Here is a 25,579-nt window from a genome sequence, read left to right as displayed (position 1 = left end):
AATCAATCATGAGCAGTCACAACTAAATCATGACAGTGTAACTTTCCTAGGGTATATGATGTTACTTGAGGGCATCCAACTAACATTCAACCATGTTGAGTATATTCATAACCTTCCACTACCCATGGAGTGTCAAGAACTGTGAATATTCCTGGGCATTATAAAATTCTACTGTCACCACCTCCATTACACTGCCTCCATCGAGGCTCTGCTTATTGATGTTCTGATTGCAACAATCATATCTGGCACAAGGAAAGTTCCAGGGACAGATGACATGATCCAACTGTTCATGGCTATCAAGTCTGCCCTCGCCCATGCCATAACACTGGCACAAGCAATACCTGACACCCATTTCTCAGTCTCTGCTGACACAATATGAACACTTGATCATTAGAAGAGTTGTGTTTCAAAGTACCAAAGATGAACAAGTGCTCATAGCTCCTAAGGAATGCAATTTAGAGCACATGTATACATTTACATCTACATTTATACTCCGCAAGCCACCCAACGGTGTGTGGCGGAGGGCACTTTACGTGCCACTGTCATTACCTCCCTTTTCTGTTCCAGTCGCGTATGGTTCGCAGGAAGAACGACTGTCTGAAAGCCTCCGTGCGTGCTCGAATCTCTCTAATTTTACATTCGTGATCTCCTCGAGAGGTATAAGTAGGGGGAAGCAATATATTCGATACCTCATCCAGAAACGCACCCTCTCGAAACCTGGACAGCGAGCTACACCGCGATGCAGAGTGCCTCTCTTGCAGAGTCTGCCACTTGAGTTTGCTAAACATCTCCGTAACGCTATCACGGTTACCAAATAACCCTGTGACGAAACGCGCCGCTCTTCTTTGGATCTTCTCTATCTCCTCCGTCAACCCGAGCTGGTACGGATCCCACACTGATGAGCAATACTCAAGTATAGGTCGAACAAGTGTTTTGTAAGCCACCTCCTTTGTTGATGGACTACATTTTCTAAGGACTCTCCCAATGAATCTCAACCAGGTACCCGCCTTACCAACAATTAATTTTATATGATCATTCCACTTCAAGTCGTTCCACACACATACTCCCAGATATTTTACAGAAGTAACTGCTATCAGTGTTTCTTCTGCTATCATATAATCATACAATAAAGGATCCTTCTTTACTGGACTTTTTTCTTGTTTTGGTCCATACTAGTATGGAAAGCACAGAACTTGCAGTAGAAGAGATTTGTTTCACGGTATCGAAGATGAAAAATTGCTCGTAGTTCCTAAGGTACGCATTTTTGACCCTACGTTTACTGAGACTTTTTTGCTTCTAGTATTGTGTACTTTCAACTGTATGTGTTTACATCATTAATTATGATACACCCTGTATACACGGTTCTGAGAATGTTGTTGCTGACTACCTGTCCAGGGTGAACATTATCATGTCTCCCATTGATATGGACATTTTGGCCCTCCTGCAAACAAATGACACCGAACTTGGAAACATGCTAAAGGACACACAATGTGCATTGACTCTTGAACTACACTTACTACCGGGCTCATCCACCCTCATTGTGTGCAACACTTTGATGGGTACTCTCCGACCAGTTGTGCCTCCCCCTCTCTGATGAGCAATGTTGGATCCCTGACGATCTTGCTCACTCAGGCATCAAGGCCATGATGAAACTGGTTACCCAACAGTTCATCTGACTGGGTACTAAGCATGATTGTTGCAGTTTGACATATACCTGTATCCCTTGCCACAGGAGTAAAGTCCGGTGACGTGCACACCCCCTCTAAGGATACCTATGTCACGTACGTATTGACCTCGTTGGCCCGCTCCCTCCCTCTGAAGGCATTCAATATACACTCTCAATCATTGACTGAGTCATGAGGTGGGTTGAAGCTGTTCCTCTATCTGATATTACAGCTGATTTGGCTGCCCATACCTTTATCAGCTCCTGAATTCTCACTTTGGTTGCCCCTCATCCATAACTACCAGGCAGGGCTGCCAAATAAAATCCTCTCTATTTACCAAACTACGTGAGCTTTGTTGCAGTGTTGACAAGTTCCACACTACTGCTTACCACCCACAGAGTAATGGCCTTATGGAATGTTGGTACCACACCCTTAAGGCAGCACTCATGTGCCATGACAGTTCCTGGTTGGAGGCACTGCCATGGATCATCCTGGGAATACACACTGCACACCAAGAGGACCTACAAGTGTCACTTGCTAACATCCCCTATGGCGAACCACTCATCCTTCCTGCCAAGTTCATCAGACACTCTCACCTCTCGAATGATGAGGAGCTGCCTGTTCTAGTTGATCAAGTGCATGAACATATTTCACACATACATACTTCTCCAACAAAACTGCATGTAGTACCACAAGTCTTTGTTCACAAAGAACTCTCCCTTTGTAGTTATGTTATGCTTCATGACAGGTCCATATGGGCATCTCTCCAGCTCCTATACTCGGGCCCTCACAAGGTCCTCGACCATGAATAGAAAACATTAGACTTACTACTAAACAGCAAATGCCAAACATTATCAGTGAATAGAGCACAGCCAGCCCAATCATTAGCCAACAAACTACATCTGCATCTGCCTGTTACTATAGATTTGCCACCCACAGTCAATGACACCACATCCCCCCCCCCCCCCCCCCCCCCGTACAATATCAGTGACAGCTCTCCATGAGACACAACCCATGAAATGTGCTATGATTTTTGCCCCTTCGTGTAACACGCCATCTCTACTCCTTTATCTCTGCCCAAGAGTGTTCACTGTCGATATCACAGATATTCACCTTGATGGCCTCTTCGTCAAGATTCAAGATGGCATTGTCTTCATTTTCATCATCTCCCTGCCAATGCAACACGACACCTCAACAATCACATATAGCTACTGAACTCCTTCGAACTACCTCCACATACTGAGCAGGACCACATAGTGGCCAAAATCTTGAGTGATGGGATTCTTTCTGCTGTTGTCCATCTCCACACACAGCTCATTGACCTCACTCCAATCGACAAACCTCTCTGTTCCCACACGGGACAACACCTTTGTCCACCTATGTGGCGTTAAGACTTCCTCTTGGTCTCCTTCTCCTGCCTAGTTTGTGCCCCCTGCTCTGCACTACTTGGGGAGGTGGGGGGTCGCTCTGTGGCAACTATCGACCACAAAAACAGCAATTATGACTGTCAGCTCTATGTTATTTGCCAACTTCACTTTCCCAAGTTTTTCTCATGTTTGTTCATTGTGTGTTCTTGCAGCTAGTGAATAAATTGTTCAACAATGGACCTCATGTTGGTGACTTCTACTCCTTCATTGTACAACAAAGGGATAAAAACAACCACACACGTAATGTTTATTAATGATCATAGAATATGATCAGCTGAACCATCGCAGCCATGCGGCCTTCGTAATGTACACAAGGAAGGCATCACTCTAAGACCCATAGTTATTAATATTGGTGCACCTACATGCCAACTCCTTGGATAATTTGGGATATATTGAATTTAACTGATGATAGAAGAAAACATAAAAGTGCAGAAAATGAAACAGGCGAAAGGGAATATGACATCTAGAAAATGAGATTTAGAGAAAGTGCAAAATGGTTAAGAAGGAATTGTTAGAGGACAAATGCAAGGCTATAGGACCGATATAACTAGTGGAAAGAGAGATACCACCAATAGAAAAATTAAAGAGCCTTTGGAGGAAAGAGAAGCAGCTGTATGAATATCAATAGCTCAGTTGGGAAACCAGTATTAGGCAAAGAAAGGAAAACTGAAAGGTGGAAGGAATACATAGAGAGATTATACAAGGGATATGAACTTGAAGGAAGTATTATAGAAAGGGAAGAGGAAGTAGATGAAGATGAGATGAGAGATATGACCCGAAGAAGAATTTGACACAGACTGAAAGACCTAAGCTGAATCAATGCCCATGGTTCCACTGTTAGCTGCACATTTTAGCGATTTTGATCGAAATAATCTTATGCTGCAGTGTTCTTCTCGAGCACGCCAGCATAGAAGTGTGCACAGAATCAGGTAAGTGAAAAATTGGTGCAATACATGCACTTATTTATATATAAAAGCCAACTATTTAAAGTTCTAGATTCGCATAATTTTCTGTTTGCATCGCTTCTTCTGCATAATCTTTTGTTGATTATCTCAATACCCGTATTGTGATATATTCTGAAATTTAGAACATTTGCGAGTGCTGCGATAAACTAATACTGTTATCATCAATTGTAGGCTTAAACTAAATTGTGTTCTTTTAGAAATTTTGAGGACAATAGGCCTATCCTTGTTCAAAACAGTCTTCACTTATTTCATTTAACAATTACGTGAGAAATAGGTTAGTTTCAGAATTTTTGGAAGCTTACAAAATTATATTTTATTTATTTTTATTTATTTGTCCATATAAATCTCTTTTTCAGTACATATATTGTTCACAGGATGTTGGACAGAAAACCTTTTTAGCTATTGGTTTTTCAAACATCAAACATACATTATTTAAATTTTTATAACAAATTGGATCTATACAGCTAATAATGACAATTTTTTGAAATACTGTATATTTATAACTTATTTCGACAATTAAAGATATAAATTACATTTTTTCTTGCGTAAGATACTGTGAGATTGAATAGTAGCAGTTTTTTTAGAAGGTAGGCTGTCACAGACTTTTTAAAGCTTTGTAGTTCAGGAAGAGATTTTATATGTCTTGGTATTCTGTTGTAAAGTTTTGTTCCTGCATGATATACACCTTTTTGACATAAGTTAGCGGTACAAGTGTTTTGGATATGTAATTTAATTCGTAGCAAATCAGCATTTGTGGTTCACGGTTCAGCCGAAGTATACATCAGCCCTGAGTTTCATTGTATATCGATGCAATAAATGTGCATTCTGAGAATTTTCAGAAGTTACCATACTCCTCTACATAATCTGAGAGCAGTTTGTAGCAAACTAGTGTTTGCAATTTAGTTACTGTAGTAGATTTTCTATCTAAAATATTGTGTTACATCTAGTTTTCCCTTAAAGAGGAGTAGCCATATATATTATCTGCTTTTATTTTAAATTTTAACTCTTTTTTTCGAGTTTGCTAACAACTGTAATTATATCCAAAACATTTTAGGAAATTAGTAATCTTGCGTTGCCATAATAGAAATCTTGTTTTGTGTATCTGCTTCAATTCTTATAGGGAATTCGGAATTTTTTAGCTCAACAGATTAAAAGATAATCAGTAGGCTTAATTTAAAGTTATTTGTTCACTGCCTTGTAATATAATGCACCAGCCAAAATGCAGCATCACTGTGAACACTGTTCTCAAACACGGATGAGTTGGTTGACATTCCATAGCATCTGGCAGTTGAACTGACTACTGTCAAAAGATTGGCAGCTGTTTTGAATCGGTGTGTTCACAGAGTTCCTGAGAGTCATGTACCTGTGATACATGTACTGGAGATCCTGTCTCCTCTGCAGAAACTACAGGAGCTGTCATTTACAGGACCTGTCACTACCCATCCACTTGGCTGCGAGTGGCATGGCAGTTGTAGATCTAGGTGTTTGTACAGGGAGGACTCAAGGTGTTGTACCGATCCCCCTAACCAACATGTCTGAGATGCTGTCTTTCACTGAAACTGAGCCAGTGGGACTGACTTCTCCTGTTTTGGGGAAACCTGTTTGGTCTAGTATCAGGAGGAGGCAATCACAAAAGGTTAGGGGTCTATTAACTGTCAGCGGATCAAATATAGAGCGAATCTGGTACCCCTAGGCAGAAATGATAGCAAGGGGCAGGAAAGATCACCATGTGCCCTCAGTGTATATGCCTGGGGGCCTTATTCAACATGTTGAAGAGACTATTCCGACAGCCATTGAGAGAACAGTGTGCAACATACTGCAAATTGACACACACATTGGAACAAATGATGCCTGTTGTTTAGACTCCAAGGTCATATTTGGGTCATTCCAGTGACTGGCAGAGATGGTTGAGAAGACCAGCATTGCGCATGGAGTTTCAGTGAAACTTACAATTTGCAACATTGTCCCCAGAAATGATCATGACTCTTTGGCTCTGAGTCAAGTGGAAGGACTGAACCAGAGACTTCGAAGGTACTGTGACAACCTAGGCTGTGACTTCCTGGACTTGCGCCATGGGATTGAGAACAGTAACGTCCCCCTAAAAAGGTCGGGTGTGCGCAACACACAGAGGCTGCTACTCAGGTAGCTGACTGTGTGTGGGATGCACACAACAGTTTTTTAGATTAGGCAACTCTCCATCCAATCTAGATAATGATAGCTGTAGGAAACACAGAAGTATCAGTTAATATCAAAAGAAATGCCTCCCGCAGGAGAGAGAGTATTAAAATCCTAATGGTAAACTACTGAAGCATTCACAACAAAGCATCAGAGTCTGGTGCTCATGAAAAGCAGTGAACCTCATATAATACTAGGTGCAGGAAGCTGGTTGAAACCTGAAGTTGAAGACAGTCTGATTTTTTGGGAATATTTGTGTGTACATCGAAAGGCTAGGCAAATGGGAACTGGAGGTGGTGTATTTGTTGCAGTAGACAAGCAACTCAAAACTACCAAGATAGAAATCGAAGCTGCATGTGAGATTGTTTGGGCAAGACTCAGTATCAGGTTGGTTGGTTTGTGGAATTAAAGTGACCAGACTGCTACGGTCATCTGTCCCTCAGTATCAGGGGTGGACATAAAATGATAATTGGATCCTTCTATCGCCCATCAGACTCATCTCCTGATGTAACCAAAAACTTTAGAGAAAACCATAGCCATCCAACAGTTAATTGGGGAAATTAGAATTTTGCCAGTGGTGGGCACGATAAGACATCATGTGAAATATTGCTAAATGCCTTCTCAGAAAACTTCCTAGAATAGACAGTTGAAATCCCACTCATGATGGAAATATATTGGATCTAGAGGCAACAAATAGACCTGACATCTTTAAAGATGTCCACATCAAAACTGGTATCAGTGACCATGACATGGTTATGGCAACAATGATTACCAAAGTACAAAGGACAGCTAGAAAAAGCAGAAACATATATAAGTTCAGCAAACTAGATAAAAAAAATCAGTAGCATCACATTTCAGTGAGGAATCAGGAACTTCCGGCACAGGTCAGGAGCATGTAGAGGAACTTTAGCTCAAGTTTAAAAGAATAGTTGACAATGTGCTGGATAGATATGTGCCTAGTAGAACAGTTCATAATGGGAGTGAACCTCCATAGTATACAGCCACAATAAAGAAGCTTCTAAAGAAACAGAGATTACTGCATAATAGGTGTAAAACAAAGCATTGAGCTATAGACAGAGATGCTGAATGAAACTTGTTTGACTGTCAAGAAAGCAATGTGTGATTCCTTCAATGACTACTTTAGCAGAATATTGTCAAATGATCTTTCACAGGACCCAAAGAAATTCTTGTCATTTGTAAAGGCTGTTAGCGGCACCTAAGTTAGTGTCCATCCCTAGCAAATGAGCCCAAATTTAGTCCTCGTACCACTAAAAAAATGAATGAAATAAGTATTAATTTCAGTGGTATTGAGAAACAGCTGAAATCATTAAAATTGAACAAAGCTCCAGGGCCTGATAGAATCTCTGCTGATTCCATACTGAATTTGTGGCTGAGTTAGCCTTCTTCTAACTATAATTTATCATGGATGCCTCAAACAAGAAACCCTGCCCAGTTATCGGAAAAAGCGCAGGTCTCACCCATCTACAAGAAGGTCAGTACAAGTGATCCACAAAATTACTGTCCGATACCCTTGACATTGATTTGTTGTAAAATCTTAGAACATATTCTGAGATCAAAAATAATGAGTTGTCTTGTACAGAATGACCTCCTCAGTGCCAAACACACGAGTTCTGAAAACATTGATAATGTGAAACCCAACTCACACTTTTCTTATATGATATTCTGAAAGCTTCGGATCAAGACAACCAAGTAGATGCGGTGTTCCTTGGTTTCCGAAAAGCATTTGACTCAGTACTGCACCTATGCATATTGTCAAAAGTATGGGTATAAAGTGAAATTTGTGACTGGATTGAAGACTTTTTGGCAGCGAGGACACAGCATGTTATCTTGCATGGACGGTCATCGTCAGATGTAGAAGTAACTTCAGGTGTGCCCCAGGGAAGTGTGTTGAGACCATTGTTGTTCATGTTGTATATGAATGACCTTGCAGACCATATTAATAGCAAAATCAGGCTTTTTGCAGAGGACACAGTTGTATATAATGAAGTACCACCTGAGAGAAGCCGCATAAATATTCACTCTGATCTTGATAAGATTTCAAAGTGATGCTAAGATTGCCAACTTGCTCCAAATGTACATAAATGTAAAATTGTGCACTTCACAAAATGAAAAAAGTACTATTTTATGACTGTAATATCAATGAGTCACTGTTGGAATTGGGCAACACATACATATACACTCTGTATGGATATGAAATGGAATGATCACGTAGGTTCAGTCGTGGGTAAAGCAGGTGGTAGGCTTCGGTTTATTGGTGGAATACTGGTTAACTGCAATCAGTCTTCAAAAAGAGAATGCTTACAAATCACTCGTACAACCTATTCTAGAATACTGCTCAAGTGTGTGGGACCCCTACTACATAGGACTATCAGGGATATTGAACGTGTACAGAGAAGGACAGCACAAATGGTGATGTTTGTTTTATCCATGGGAGAGTGTCACAGAGATACTGTAGTAACTGAGCTGGAAGACTCTTTAAGACAGACGTAAACTATCCTGAGAAAGTCTATTAATAAGTTTCAAGAACCAGCTTTAAATAATTACTCTAGGGATATACAACAACACGTGTCACTCACACAGGGATCGTGAGGATAAGATTGGAATAATTACTGCATGCACAGAGGCATTCAGAGAATGATTTTTCCTGCACTCCATACCTATATGGAATGGAAGAAACCCTAATAACTGGTACAGTGGGACATACCCTCTGCCATGCACCTCATGGAGGTAGGCAGAGTGTAGATGTAGCTGTATGTGTAGAAGGTTAGAACAACATATTAGCAGATAAATGTTACTTATCTTGAAATGGCTATCTTGTTGTCTAAGGTGTCTTCTTTGTTCATGCATACGCTTTACAGAATTATTGGTCCAAGGTGTTTCAATGACAAGTCATGGGATAATTATTATTGCTTTTCATGATTATCTATATTTATTTATAAGTTCTTGGAACACTTTTTACTACCATACTTGTTCATAAACCAACATTCTGCAGTGCTTTTACACAAGACCAAGACCATAACTCCTCAGATTGCTACATGGACCAACTGCTAGCTACTGAAACTAACACTGAACAAGCTACTGAAACCACACTGGTGCCTAAAATTTCTATATATATTACGAACACAGCTTTCAGATCATCCTATAAATGTAGGATGTAACCCAAATTAGTAAAAACACAACTGTCTTAATTGAAATTGCTTTTCATATACAGGGTGTTACAAAAAGGTACGGCCAAACTTTCAGGAAACATTCCTCACACACAAATAAAGAAAAGATGTTATGTGGACATGTGTCCGGAAACGCTTAATTTCCATGTTAGAGCTCATTTTAGTTTCGTCCACCTACACTCAATGGAGCACATTATCATAATTTCATACGGAATACTCTACCTGTGCTGCTAGAACATGTGCCTTTACAAGTACGACACAACATGTGATTCATGCACGATGGAGCTCCTGCACATTTCAGTTGACGTGTCCGTACGCTTCTCAACAACAGATTCGGTGACCGATGGATTGGTAGAGGCGGACCAATTCCATGGCCTCCACTCTCTCCTGACCTCAACTCTCTTGACTTTCATTTATGGGGGCATTTGAAAGCACTTGTCTACGAAACCCTGGTACCAAATGTAGAGACTCTTTGTGCTCGTATTGTGGATGGCTGTGATACAATACGCCATTCTCCAGGGCCGCATCAGCACATCAGGGATTCCATGCGACGGAGGGTGGATGCATGTATCCTCGCTAACGGACATTTTGAACATTTCCTGTAACAAAGTGTTTGAAGTCACGCTGGTACGTTCTGTTGCTGTGTGTTTCCATTCCATGATTAATGTGATTTGAAGAGAAGTAATAAAATGAGCTCTAACATGGAAAGTAAGCGTGTCCGGACACATGTCCACATAACATATTTTCTTTCTTTGTGTGTGAGGAATGTTTCCTGAAAGTTTGGCCGTACCTTTTTGTAACACCCTATATAACTTACATTATGCTTTATGAAAATAATTATTCACGTGAAGATTCATGTGCCTGAAGTTTCATAACAGAGGTTGCAAATTTTGACAATATGAAAAATAGCACTTCCTTTAATTATATTATCAATAGTAAACTTTAAAAAAATTATAAATGAAAACAGAGATTTTGTATGAAAACTGAAGCATAATAATATCATTATTACTGTAAAGTAGTTCTTATACTATTTAAGTTGGCAACTGTAATTACTAACTTTTATGGTTCAAAATTGATGTGAAATGGATTGATATGAAAATTAAAATTATATTATCAGAAAAAGTGTTTTAAATATATGCAAAAATATCTTCAGACGTAGCATATATAATTTAAGTGTGAATATTAACCCGTCTGGCCAAAATTTGAACAGAACTGAACATTTCAATTGACATACAAAAATTCTGAAGAGGTAAGATTTATTACACTATGGAACCATAATTGTATCCAGATATGCACTTCTCCATCTGAAGCAAATTGAGAGCTATGAAAATCTTTCTCCAGGGCACCAAAAATTTGGAAATTGCATGAAGAGAGATTGGAACTGCATGGAGGATGTGTAAAGGCTTCCCAGCAAAACTTCTGCAGGGCAGTCAAAACAAACTCGGCAACATTTGGGCCCACCTCTCGAAATACCACTGTTGCCACCCCCTGTCTCCATTCCCTACTGTGCTTGTTCAGATTGTGACAATCTTAAACCATATCGTCCCTACACAGGAAAATGTTTCAAAATGCTGTCATTGTAATGAAATGCTGATAGACTTTGATAACGATGATAAATCATATTTCAAAAGTGTGGTTTTTGCAGTGTGGTCACCATGTAATTAAAGTACTGTGACAAAATTAGAGGAGTACTTTTTGGTATTGAAATTAGTAAAATTCCATGCTGGCTGAATAAGGGAAGGGCAGCCACTCGCGTATAGCGGAACAGTGCTGATTGGTTGCCTTTTCCTTATTTTACATATTGCTCTGTCTAGGAATTTTCATTATTTTGTGCTTGTGGGTGTACCCACAGAAAATAACAAAGACAGTGCAACAAACACAATAACAGTTCAATACATTGCATGTCATTCCCTTATGTAGCAATTCCACAACCACTTTAGATTAGATTAGTTTTTCGTTCCATAGATCTGTGCTGAGGAGATCCTCATGGATGTGAAACATGTAAATCTTTTTTAGGACAAATTTCATTAAGGAGTAAATATACTGAGAGGCAGTAGTTAGTATACCCAGTTCTTTGAAGAGGTTTCTACAGGACGTCCATGAATTTATTCCACAAATAATAAGTATTACACACTTTTGGACTCTGAAAACTTTTGTTTGACTTGTAGAGTTACCCCAAAATATTATACCATATGACATTATGGAATGAAAGTAGGCAAAGAATGCAGGCATTTTCATTTTTATGTCCCCTATGTCTGCTAACACTCGAATTGCAAATACAGATTTGTTAAGGCGTTTCTGCAGTTCTGTGGTGTGCTCCTCCCAACTGAATTTATTATCAAATTGTAATCCCAGGAATTTAAGACTGTCAACCTCTTTCTTCTATCTGCCCTTCTTCATACTTTATGCATATGCTGGGTGGAAACCTCTTACAGGTTCTGAATTGCATATAGTGAGTCTTCTCGAAGTTTAATGTCAGTGAGTTGGCTTTAAACCATTTGTTAATATCCATGAAAATATCATTAGCAGATTTTTCTAGAACTACACTTGACATACTATTTATTGCAATACTTGTCATCTGCAAACAAAACGAACTCTGCTTCTGGCATTGTAACTGATGAGAGATCATTAATGTACACAAGAAAAAGCAATGGCCGTAAGACGGATCCTTGTGGGACACCACATGTAATTTCTTCCCATTCTGATGACTTTAATTCACTAGTCCCTTGCACTGACACCCTTTGTTTCCTGTTAGCGAGGTATGACTTGAACCATTTTTCAGCACTGCCCGTGACACCATAGAAATCTAATTTATTTAAAAGAAAGTTGTGGTTCACACAATCAAATGCCTTTGACAAATCACAGAAAATACCTGCTGCTTCTAATTTGTTATTTAATTAATTAAGTGCATTTTCACTGTAGGTGCAAACAGCCTTCTCGATATCAGAACCCTTCAGAAATCCAAAACTGTGTTCTTGATAACATGTTATTTGTGGCCAGATGGTTGAGAAGCTGCCTGTATATTACTTTTTCTAAAATTTTTGAGAATGCTGGCAAAAGTGAAATCGGTCTGTAGTTTGATGGTATCTCTTTATCCCCTTTCTTGAATAGAGGCTTAACATCTGTATGTTTTAGCCAGTCAGGAAATGTCCCGGTTATAATCGACTGGTTACACAAGTAACTTAGAATTGTACTACACTCACAAGAACATGCCTTAATTAACTTTGTTGATATTTCATCGTAACCACTAGAATGCTTTGTTTTTAAAGATTTTATTATGGAAGTTATTTCTTTTGGTGAAGTGAGTGACATATTCATGTATCTGAAGCTATTTGTAAAGGCTAGTTTCAGATATTCAAGGGCATTATTTACTGATCCTGACAATCCCATTCTATCAGTAATGGCTATAAAGTACTTGTTAAATAGATTTGCCAAACTATGTCCATCGGTTACTAATGTGTCATCTACCCTTAATGCTATTTGCTCCTGTTCCTTTCTGGTTCTACCAATCTCCTCCTTCACTATATCCCATATTGTTTTTATTTTGTTCCCTGACATTGCTATCTTCTTCTTGTAGTGCATTTGTTTAGATGTCTGAATTACTTTTTTTTTTAATATTTTACAGTATTCCTTGTATTTAGCTAAATCATCAGCATTGGAACTATTCTTGGTTGACAGATACATTTTCCTTTTTGTCTTACAGGAAATCTTTATTCCTTGTGTAATCCACGGTCTTATTAAAGACTTCTGTTTAATTTGAGTAACTTTTAGAGGAAAACAGTTTTCAAACATGGTACTGACATTGTTCATGAATGTGTTATATTTTTCATTCATGTCATGAGCACTATAAACATCTTTCCAGTTCAAATCTTTGAGCAGTTTTCTAAAACACTCAATTTTTGGTTGATTGACTACTCTCCTGTACTCAGATTTAGCAGTCTTGATAATCTGCCTCGAATTTACATCTAAAACAAGGAGCTGCATGTCATGATCTGATAGTCCATTTATTACAGGTTTTATGATATGATTTTGTTCCTTTGATTTGTCTATAAAAATGTTATCAATGGCTGTACTTGAGGATTTAGTGATCCTAGTTGGAAAGTTTACAGTGTGAGTTAGATTGAAAGACAACATTACTAACTGCAGTAAATGTTTACTGGAAGATTGCATTAGAAAATCTGTATTGAAGTCACCAGCAATCAAAATTTCTTTGTTTCTATCTGTTAAATAAACCAAAAGAGCTTCTAGATGATTTATGAATAGATTATAATTTCCTGCAGGTGCTCGGTAAATAGTTACTATTATATAGGATCTGTTATGGAACTCTACTTCTGTTGCACATGCTTCTAGATGCTGTTCTAAACAGAATTTATTAATGTCAATGTTCTTGAATTTATGCCAGCTTTTAATAAATGTGGCAACTCCTCCTCCATCCATATCTACTCTGCAGAAGTAGGAAGCTGGCTTAAATCCTGAAATGTCTAACATATCTATACCAGTGGTCACTTGATGTTCAGAGAGTCTGATTATGTCAATTTGGTGAGATGAATTCATTTCATCAATACAAACGAGTAGTTCATCAACTTTATTTCTGAGTCCCGGAATGTTCTGGTGTAATAAAGATAACTGATACTGCATACTAATGGGATTGTAACTGCTTTGGCGAAGATGAACTGGCAGTTTCTGATTACTTTCTGTTAAACATTGTTTAAATGGAGGCTGTATGCTGAAATCTGACTCCTGTTCATCTGTTTTCTTAAACTGAGTGTGTCTGCCAATCTCTCTTAAAACTTATTCTCAAATACAGAACCTCAAAAGCTGATTGTAACAAAATGACTCCATAAATTGTTCAAGTAAACTGATCATGAAATATTTTTCACCATTTGCAAATATGTCTAAGCTTACAGCCACTGAAAGCAGGGAAAATAGGATAAGATCGAAAACAGTAATGAAAATAAACCCAGTCTGTTCGAAAGTGCACATCTGTAAAATCAAACTCTGTTGCTGGGTGAAATGTAATACCATCTTGCTCCACCCTGTACAGTGTAACATTATCAGATCCTCCTCGCCGGCCGCGGTGGTCTAGCGGTTCTAGGCGCTCAGTCCGGAACCGCGCGACCGCTACGGTTGCAGGTTCGAATCCTGCCTCGGGCATGGATGTGTGTGATGTCCTTAGGTTAGTTAGGTTTAAGCAATTCTAAGTTCTAGGGGACTTACGACCACAGATGTTGAGTCCCATAGTGCTGAGCCAATTTTAGATCCTCCTCGGCACAATTTCTGTGGGGTGGTAGAGGTGTTATTTCTCAAGCCTGTCTCCTTCAATGGCTGCCTCCTAGGCTCATATGGTGCACAACAATGATGTGCTTAAGTTTCAACTGGTCCAAAGCTTGCTCATTTCGGTTCATGCCAGAAATTACTACAGACAAATCTACTTGGTTGATTCCTTTCTCCTGGAGATGTTCGCAAGATAGTCTCAGTGCTCCTACATTACCATCTTGAAAGATGAACCCATCGCCTGTGGAGCATGTCCGCAGTTTGGAGAATCCTTCCTCCAAAACACTACAGAAGCAGTTCATCATAACTGTGTTTCTGATACAGTGTGTATCCTAATTCTTTCCACGTAACTGAGGGATCCTCCTCACAACAGCATCTATGATACACAAAAGTGTGACTGAGTAACGGAAAATAGAATTTAAACTCAGTAATAATAACAAAACTATAAAAGAAGAGGGAGGAAAAAGGACAAAAACAGAGGAGGTGAAGGAAAAAGGCTGCGTATGGATAACGACTCAACGAGATGGGAGGATCCCTGAATCATTCAGGACATTTTAGTTAAAAGCAAGTAGTTGAATTAAATAATTTATCAAACCACAAAAAACATTCATATTACTTGTTCTGGAATACCACACTACATCACATTAGAATTATTTTACATAGGTATTACATAACTAAAGAGTTTATTTACATTTATTACATTACAATGCAAAAATCTACAATTCTCTGAATTTTCACTGTAAAAACAGATCACCGCATTATGTGCCATCATTATATATGCATTCCACGTATTCAAACAAGTCAAAATAATGAATGTATTGGCATGAAAACAATAACAACTGCTAGTGAAGACAAAATTTGTATACTGCAAATTTAAACTGGTGAAAGAATGAAGAAAACACCTGAAATTCACAGAATCAGCAACAACAATCACCACATATAGTACATGAACTCTGAAGTCTCAACCTGCAGACACACTAGAAGTTATAATCTAGCACTAAACTGCGTAACGCTGATTATCATTGTCATATACGTGGTATTTAATGTAACTCCTCCTGTGTGTGAAATCTTTCCTGTCTTCCTGCCATCCACGATCTGGAGCATCTTCATAACAGAAGGCATCATCGTTCTTTCCAAAAAGTTCAGCTGCTCTGCTGATGTCATCCCTATAAAGCAAAAAATAATTAAGAAATTTTTAATTACATACAATGAAACTAAACATGAGATCTCTCAAACAAATAATGTATGGAAGTTATTTACAATTTATACAAAATAGATACTTGTATTTAAGTTTTAATGTCATTCAAAGAAGTTACCAGACTCGTGTATAACATGTTACAAGTGATGAAGTTGTTGGACACCCTTAGCAATGGCAGTTGTATTGATAATTTGGAGTGGACTGGTCTATTGTCTGATGAATCACTGTAACACTTCTTAAGCAAATGTCATGAAGTGCTTGCTTTATCTTACCAGGTGTATCGGAATGAAATGAGCGTGTTTTTGTGAAAATGAAACACTAATTTTGAATTGAAAAGTAAAAACATTTTATTCAAAGTACTGACCATTGCTTTCTATACATTTTGACCACCTTTCTGGCAATTTGTGGACACCATGCCAATAGAAAAGTTCGTCTTTTGAAGCAAACCAATCAGACACCCAATTTTCGACTTCTTCGTAGGAATCAAAGTGTTCCTAAGCCAGTGCGTGTCCCATTGATGAAAACAAATGGTAGTCGGAAGGGACCAAGTCTGGTGAATATGGCGGGTGGGGTAGCAGCTCCCAGCCAAGTGTTTTGATTGTATCCTGAACCAGTTTTGCTTTGTGTGCAGGTGCATTGTTGTGTAAAAAAATTACTTTGCCATGTCTTCTGGCCCATTCTGGTCTTTTTATGATCAATGCATAGCTCAAATTGATCATTTGTTGTCTGTAGCGATTAGTATTAACAGTTTCAACGGGTTTTAGAAGCATGATACACCACACCTTTCTGATCCCACCAAACACAGAGCATTGTCTTCTTGCCGAATCGATCTGGTTTTGCAGTCAATGTTGATGGTTATCCCGGATTAACCCAAGATTTTTCCCATTTAGGATTCTTAAAATAAATCCATTTTTCATCGCCAGTAACAATTCGATGCAAAATTTATTTTCTTTCTTGTCTTAGAAGCAAAATTTGACAAATGGTTTTTCGGTTTTCCATTCAATTCATATGGCACCCATTTTTCACACTTTTGGATCTTTCCCATAGCTTTCAAACGGTCAGAAATTGTTTGTTGTGCAACATTTAGCATTGCTGCCATTTGCTTCTGACTCAAAGTATCATCTTAATCCAATATTGGTTGCAATTCGGCGTCTTCAAACTTTTTTGGTGGTCTTCCACGTTCTTCATTTCTTACATCAAAATCATTATTTCTGAACCGTTGAAACCATATTTTGCATGTTGCTTCTGATAGAGCTTGATCACCATATGCCTCGACAAGCATTCAATGTGACTCTGCAGCACTTTTTTCAAATGAAAACAGAAAGATAATGCTTTCCGCAAATCATCACTTTCTGGTACAAAATTCGACATTGTTAACACGATGAAAACATATGAAGTTGTTTGTTCCATGACTTGATGTATACTAAATATCTTTGACAGATGTCATACAAAATATATATATATATATATAAAGCTCGTTCACAACAAATGTTCCCTGTCAAGACATTTGTATCTTAACACTCATTTCTTACCGGTACACTTGCTAGGAATCAGGTGAAGTCACAAGCGCTTAAGTCCAGGGAGTGTAGTGGGTGGCACAGCACTCCATAGCCCCATCACTCAAGCAATTCAGTCACACCTTGCACCACAAGCACCCAAGCACTGTCCAGCAAAACGATGGGCTGCTCCTGCAGAAAGTGTCATCACTTCTTTCTCTAACTCGTTCAGTATTGCAACACAGCCTGTTACCAGCTTACAGACAGAAACAATAACTCTTCCTGCAGGAGCCACCCATCATTTTGTAGGACAATGCTCGGGAGCATATGACACAGGTTATAGCTGATATGTTTGATCAAAGCGATTGCAGGGTGCTGTAGCATCCACCACACTCTCTGCACTTCAGCTCTTGTGACTTCAACCTGATTCCTCAGATGAAGCAAGCACTTCATGGCATTCTTTTCAGAACTGTTACAGAGAACGTCCACTCAAACTATCAACACAACTAGCACTGCTAAGGCCAATCTACACCTTCCACATCACTGGCAATGGGTTATACACAATGCTGCTGACTAGTTTGAAGGGAAGTAAATCTCTGAAAAATGTGTCTATTTTCTATAAGTTGCAAGTAAACCGTTGTCACTATTAAGGTTCCAAAGAATACGCTCTGTTAAGAACTGGGAGGACAGCCCTTCACTACATCTTAGTGAGGATTGTAGGAACTGATCACGGCGAACCCTATTACCAACACAGATGATCACATGAGTTAGTAAGTCAATGTCTGCAACCCTCATGACTGGACTGCTCTATGACCCACACGCAGACAGACAGACTGTTCAATGACATTACTGACCTTAAAGAACAATACTTCCGTCAGACTGTATGAAAAAAAAATTTTTTTCATCATAAAGCTACCAAATTTGTTAATTTCCACACTGGTTTCACAAGAATTATAACTACATTTTCAACAACAACATGACTCATTTTATGCTTATCCATTACGGATATTTTAGAACCGTGACTGTATATTAATGTAAATAAATTATACACAACTGCAACCAGTCACTTTTTTCATTAATAATGCTTTATTACATTAACCGGTTTTCGAACCCTTTCAGGTTCATCTTCAGATGATTTCGGGAGAATCCGGGAAGCTACATCATTATTGGTAGTAGCATAATGCTGGGTGCTGGTTTGCGACAGTATAGGCCTATACTGTCGCAAACCAGCACCCAGCATTATGCTACTACCAATAATGATGTAGCTTCCCGGATTCTCCCGAAATCATCTGAAGATGAACCTGAAAGGGTTCGAAAACCGGTTAATGTAATAAAGCATTATTAATGAAAAAAGTGACTGGTTGCAGTTGTGTATAATTTATTTACATGACTCATTTTATTTATAGTTGTACAAGTGTTGTACTAATCCCATATCAGAGGACTATTCCATCAGAAATCATAAAAACTTACATGTAACCTTTAAGAAATGGCATGTGTTGATTCCAGTACATAAAAAAGTTGAAGTACTGACAGTCGGGGTTCAATCCTTATTTTTTTTACAGTAGAGCTCATATGGACAACAGATGTGTTCAATTAATCTGTTACACATCACTAAGACAGGAAGTTCTTAACAGCACGTCATACATCAATTAGGCCATCAATATTTTACCTTTTATTTTCTTGTTTGTATGTACTTGGAACAACAAGTGCCAATGTTACTCAAGCAGAGTTCCGTGAAAGTCTACAGATTTTGACTTTTTACTTGTCGTAACTCATAACTGCCTTTGAAATATAGTGGCAAAGAAAACTTTTTGTATTCGTTGTATATACAGCTTATCACTGATTTGACCACATATTGGAGCTGAACGCAAAGATCAGATTTTTTGTAGTGTTTAAGGAATACTTTTGCTTTTTGCTGACATGCTGTGATGTGGAGGAGGCACCAGTGAAAAAAACTGTAGTGTTGGAGATGTATCTAACAACAGTCGATGAGGATAACTCCTTGATATTGAATGGACCCCACACACACACACACACACACACACACACACACACACACACACACACACACACAGAGAGAGAGAGAGAGAGAGAGAGAGAGAGAGAGAGAGACTCCAAAATGCAGTATCACAAAATTCCCTTCACCTATACAGCTCAAATAATGTCAGTGATATCAAAATTGTACACAAATTGAAAATTGCACATGGATTGAAAGCCCTAAACTCCGAGATTCACGTGACCAATTAAAATACAAACAAAAAGCTATACAACAAAACAAACAAACCATAAATAACACATTAAAAACCAAATAAAACAAAAAATTACTTACAAACGAATACAACTAGGTTGCACCCTTCCCCCCCCCCCCCCCCCCCCCGCCACACCCAACATAAGTGAAACCAAATCCTCCAAACAACCCCAACATCCCCCTCCCTCCCTTTAAACCACCCCAACCCATCCAATATCACTCCTAAACCCAACACCAGCAAAGAACCAGAACAAACAAGAACTAAATCCATAAAAAAATGCTGTCATCAAAACAAAAGAAGTTGATGGCACCTAAAATTCTGAACAGGGCCAGCGGCAGTCACAGCGGTGCTTATCTACTGATCATAGGTTGGCAATGTGTCAGTTTCGTGCAGCCAGAGGGATGATTCTTTGACATAACTAATTATAGAGGTGCAATGTATTTCTAGTGCCAAAACTGAAAGTGTTTTTTACTGTTTCTTGGTGTATTAGTGAATTTCGAGAGAAATACTTTCTGACTATGACAGTGATTGCTATAAAGTGGACTGAGGTGGTGGTTAGTGTTTAACGTCCCGTCGACAATGAGGTCATTAGAGACGGAGCGCAAGCTTGGTTTAGGGAAGGATTGGGAAGGAAATCGGCCGTGCCCTTTCAAAGGAACCATCCCAGCATTTGCCTGAAATGATTTAGGGAAATCACGGAAAACCTAAATCAGGATGGCTGGAGACGGGATTGAACCGTCGTCCTCCCGAATGCGAGTCCAGTGTGCTAACCACTGCGCCACCTCGCTCGGTAAAGTGGACTGATTTAAGCGATTTAGTCCTGTACGGCAACATTGTCCATTGGTGCATGTATTACAGATTAACTGCAAACTGTCACACAACATAACACACCTACTACACAGGTCAAAACAGTTGGGTGGAATCTCACACTTCCCTTGAACCAGCCTAATTTTATTCATAAACATGCAATGCTTATTTGTTGGAGACTATGATCCTCAACAATAAAGGGACAATGATGAATGAGCTTTTGACGTTAAGAAGTATTTATAGATTACAGTATTAGTTACTATAACTACCTGTATTTATCAGCAACAACTTTCTTGCCAGTAATTGGGTCTGTAATATCTCCAAGAGGATATATAATATCTTTCACTTCATGAGTAATAAGGGTTGTCATTTTCTGTGGTAGTTGTTGTATCAAAACTATATCTCCCGTCTTGCACTTTTTCCCAGGGTCATGTGCATATATGTATTCATCTTTCCTGAAATACTACAAAAGTAATCAGTCAGTTCTGAAGAAACACACATAGTGATAATTAATTACTCTGCAATAAGTAACAACAACACATTCATTTTGCTCATTTGTCTTTACTATCTAAAATTAAATTGTTACTATCGGAATGAAAGTGAAATGGAAGCACTCCTAGAGTAATTCCAAGATTAAATACTTAGTGCAATATGATACACCAAGAACAAGCGCAGCATGTGGATGGCCCTTTCTAAAATTTAGCTGACTGTTCCAATATGCGCGCGCAAAACGGGGCCTAACTGGGCACAAGAATAGCAGCATGAATGAATGCATATCCGTTAGAGTCAACGAAAATACTTTGTCAGATAGGCTAAACAAGAAAACGACGAGAAAAAAACCCATAAAGTAGACCCTAAAATAAAATACATGTCAGAAGTTTTCTTTCTCTATGGCTGTTGCGTCACCTTTTGGTGCAATACAAAATACTGAGAGTGCTGTACAAATTGAGAAACTGGAAGCACGATATTTACCGGCAACTTTAACACAGACTACAGTCAAGGACTGGTAAAGACATGGCAGTATTAAATACAAATGTGCGCCAACCAATAATAACATAGAGAAAATGTGCTGAACGTTGGGCAATCGATTAAACTGGATAGCTTCTTAGCAAGAATAAATATTTTCCCGAACTATTTGACTCCAGGCGCGATAACATTGGAATTCAATCAAATAAAAAATGAAAAACTTCACTTTCGTACTGTGATCCATTAGCACGATTTGTAATTGTTTACATCTAGTATGATTTCCGTTTTGTATCTCTTACCATTAATAAATTTTGATCGAGTTCCATTCTTTTTACTTTAAATTTTGACGCATTTCGCTTTACGCAGGGAACACATTGTCCCAGCAATAAATATGATCTATTCACAACGCCTGTTGCCATTATCTACTAGAATAATAAAACTCTCACGACTCACACAACACACCCCGTAAGCACCAAAACAAAATACCCCACTCCTCTTGCCTCTTGAGCCTACATTAGTAAACAAACTACATAAAATAAATCGACATCAAGTTATCGATCTACCACCAATATGACTTTGCCGCTGCCACATTGAGCCTGTGGCTCCACTTAGTCCCATAAATGAAGGATCCATGTCACATTGACATTGATTAATAAGCATGGATAGCCCATACGAAAGAAATACGAAGCTACCGCAAACTTAAGGTTCGTCCGCACGCAACGATCTGTCTGCGCAATGTCTACACACATCGCATCTGCGTTGATAGGTTGTTGCTTGTGAACAGTAGTTTTGCGCAGATTTGGGATATGTGCAAACCTGGAAATTGCGGTTGGAGGTTTGAGCAAAACTGCTCAAATCTGTGGCTTCAAATCATGTCTGCGCAGAAAAATTGGACACTAGATCGCCGCTAATGTGACGCTAAAACGTGCTTGAGTCCGCTGTTTCTTCTGTCTGGTATTTCTAATCTGAGTGTGCATAATAAATTTTAAAGTGGCTGGTACACGTCAGTGTTCTAGAGAGTTGACTGCCGATTTATCGAAATGTAGAGAAGTCTTACATGTTTGTGGAAAATTAAAAACCAGGAATACAGCGATATGGATAAGAAGGCAGCTGCTTATAATTCTGTTAACAGAGAAACTGCGAGAGGTTGACCCGACGGCAAATAGGGAAACAGCACAGAAAGAAAAAAAAAGTCATGCGAACGGTTTGCTGTAAAGAGCTACCAAGATAACGAAACCTTTTCGATCTGGTGCCGGGGGAGATTGGTAGCATAATATCCCTCAGTACTACCCTATGGCATAAATTAAGGGGGGTGTGATAGAAAAAAAAAGCGCCTTCCGGGACATAGTTATTATTACACATCTTTTACTTTCTAATATAATATGTAGTTCACAATAGGAGTGATTTAGAGCTGATCTATAGAACTCACTACCACAGTATGAAAAGTTATATGATCCAGATACATAGAAAGCATTTTTTTTATATATTCTGGTGGAAAAGTAGTTGATAGACTTCAGGCAGGTCGTTGGAAATCTCTACTTAGAAACATACTAAACTATAGCTCATTGTTCATGTATATAATTCTCTAAGAATACAATCTCTCTCAAAAACGTTTAAAACTGTAAAAACATTACCTGTAGCGTTGCAGAATTGAAGTACAGTACTTAAAAGTTGCTTTCATGAAATCGTGCTTCAGGACAGTGTAAATAGCTTCATTTGTTGTATGATTTCACTCAATGATTGTATCGAAATTGCAGTAGCAAATTCTATATCCTCATATCTCCTATTGCCAGCACTCTTTAATGTCACCGTCAGACACTCAGGTGGCTAAATTGCTCTCCTCGTGCAAGTTTTACATCCTAGGAGTTGCGAGCGCCAAAATATGAGTACACGTTTCTAAATCCGTCCTCAAATAACTACGCCAGTCGTCGAATTCCCCCTGTAACTCGTGAAGTACATTTATGTCCGAAAATGTCTTCATTTTAACAGCCACTGGATAGACCATTTTGCATTTGTTTTTTTTTTTAGCAACGGAAACTGCGAACACAGACCGTAACAGAATTTCGTCCATTTCTGAATAAATGAAATCAGCTTTGAGGTTACTGTACGACACTGTAGTCGCTTTCCACTGAATTTTCTTTTCTACACCGTCCGATAGACGGAGGGCGAGCAGTAGATTTGAACTTCTGTTATGTGAACAGATCAAATTTGCAGAATTCTATTGCATGTACACACATTTATGCCGATATCTATGTAAATAGATCGTTGTGTGTGTTTAGAAATGAATTAAGCCAGGTTTCTAGCGACATGAATTTGTTATAAGTGCAGCGTCACTCCCCACCATTACACTTACAAGGGAACCTCCCCATCGCACCCCCCTCAGACTTAGTATAAGTTGGCACAGTGGATAGGCCTTGAAAAACTGAACACACATCAATCGAGAAACCAGGAAGAAGTTGTGTGTAACTATGAAAAAAATATGCAAAATATACAAACTGAGCCTGCACGGTAGCTCAGCGTGTTCAGCCAGAGAGGGGGTTGGCCTCTGTAATTAAAAAAACTGAGTGAAACGATCAACAAACGAACTTGACCGGATGTCATGTGACGTCCGCAACGAACAAACACGTCGATCAACAACGAACAAAATAGAGAGGAAAAAAAAAGCGTGAGCAACTGTGGAACGAGAGGTCCTTGGTTCAAGTCTTTCCTCGAGTGAAAAGTTTACTTTCTTTATTTTCGCAAAGTTATGGTCTGTCCGTTCGTTCATTGACGTCTCTGTTCACTGTAATAAGTTTAATGTCTGTGTTTTGCGACCGCACCGCAAAACCGTGCGATTAGTAGACGAATCCCCTCTCCAATGGGAACCGAAAACATTTGATCGCAAGGTCATAGGTCAACCGATTCCTCCACAGGAAAACACGTCTGATATATTCTATACGACACTGGTGACGGCATGTACGTCACATGACAGGAATATGTTGTCGACCCACCTAACTTGTACACTTGGCGAATGGGTAAAAAGATTCTTCTACCTTGCCCGACTTAGGTTTTCTTGTGGATGTGATAATCACTCCCAAAAAGTGATGAAAACATAAGAGTTTGTCACATAAACTGCAACAAATGAATGCAACAGTTTGACAGTCGCACAGTTTTCCCTGTGCTCTGCCAAAACATATGTTTTTAACGTTTTCAAATTTTTCTGTGTGTAGACCGTCAAATCCTGCATATGTCCAAGCAAATCTGAACATGTCCTGGAATTTTGGAGAGCGAAGTTGATTATGTGTCTGAACTTTGATAATTGTCTGAAAATAAAAAAAATAAACTTTTCAGTCGAAGGAAGACTTGAATCAAGGACCTGTCGTTCTGCAGCTGCTCACGCTAACCATGGGACCACGGCGCTCCTGAGCTCATGCTATCCTTGAGGTTGCCTATCTTGCGCCTGGACTACTCAGTTTGTATATTTTGCTTATTTTTTCATAGTTCCACACAACTTCTTCCTGTTTTCTCGATTGATCTGTGTTCAGTTTGTCAAGGCCTATCCACTGTGCCAACTTATAACTAAATCTGAGGGGGGTGCGATGGGGAGGTTCCCTTGTTAGATGCGCGTAAGCGTTTCCACACGTCATGTTGGAAACGTTACTTATGCGACTCGCAGGATGGGGACAAGTGTAATTATTCATTTGGGTGTTTAGCAGTTTTTAAATTCAAATGGCTCTGAGCACTATGGGACTTAACATCTGTGGTCATCACTCCCCTAGAACTTAGAACTACTTAAACCTAACTAACCTAAGGACATCACACACATCCATGCCCGAGGCAGGATTCGAACCTGTGACCGTAGCGGTCACGCGGTTCCAGACTGAAGCGCCTAAACCACATGGCCACATCGGCCGGCTGCAGTTTTTAGACAGGGAGCTTATAGTGACGTTGATGAACAAAAATCGAACCCACAAATGCTGAGTATGGAAATGGACATCTAATAGGAAAGATTTAGGAACATCCAGTAGACTAGTAAGGGAACTATCTGCCGAGGACGACGTTTCGTTCTAAAACTGAAATATGTGGCAACTTAAGTCACTGCAATACAGCAATTGTATTCCAAAGAGCACTATTTTATAATTTTTATGCTATTTATAATACACTGAAGGAGCATCAGAAAGTAAGGTTTCG

At 39.0% G+C, this 25,579-nt stretch overlaps 1 protein-coding gene across 1 annotated transcript; it reads right to left on the bottom strand.

Moving 5' to 3' along the window:
- Nucleotides 1-15,265: 15,265 nt before the first annotated feature.
- On the bottom strand, nucleotides 15,266-22,005 carry LOC126262542 (28S ribosomal protein S17, mitochondrial). Its single transcript, XM_049959226.1, has 3 exons — nucleotides 21,709-22,005; nucleotides 20,713-20,906; nucleotides 15,266-15,859 (listed from the first exon to the last, which is right to left on the bottom strand). Exons 1-3 carry the CDS (start codon nucleotides 21,826-21,828, stop codon nucleotides 15,691-15,693), a joined length of 483 nt encoding a protein of 160 aa, XP_049815183.1. The 5' UTR covers nucleotides 21,829-22,005; the 3' UTR covers nucleotides 15,266-15,690.
- Nucleotides 22,006-25,579: the final 3,574 nt, after the last annotated feature.

The sequence above is a fragment of the Schistocerca nitens genome, chromosome 6, assembly GCF_023898315.1.
Source record: "Schistocerca nitens isolate TAMUIC-IGC-003100 chromosome 6, iqSchNite1.1, whole genome shotgun sequence".
Taxonomy (NCBI): domain Eukaryota; kingdom Metazoa; phylum Arthropoda; class Insecta; order Orthoptera; family Acrididae; genus Schistocerca; species Schistocerca nitens.
The sequence above is the reverse complement of the archived record's forward strand: the minus strand, read 5'-3'. Positions and strand labels throughout refer to the sequence as shown.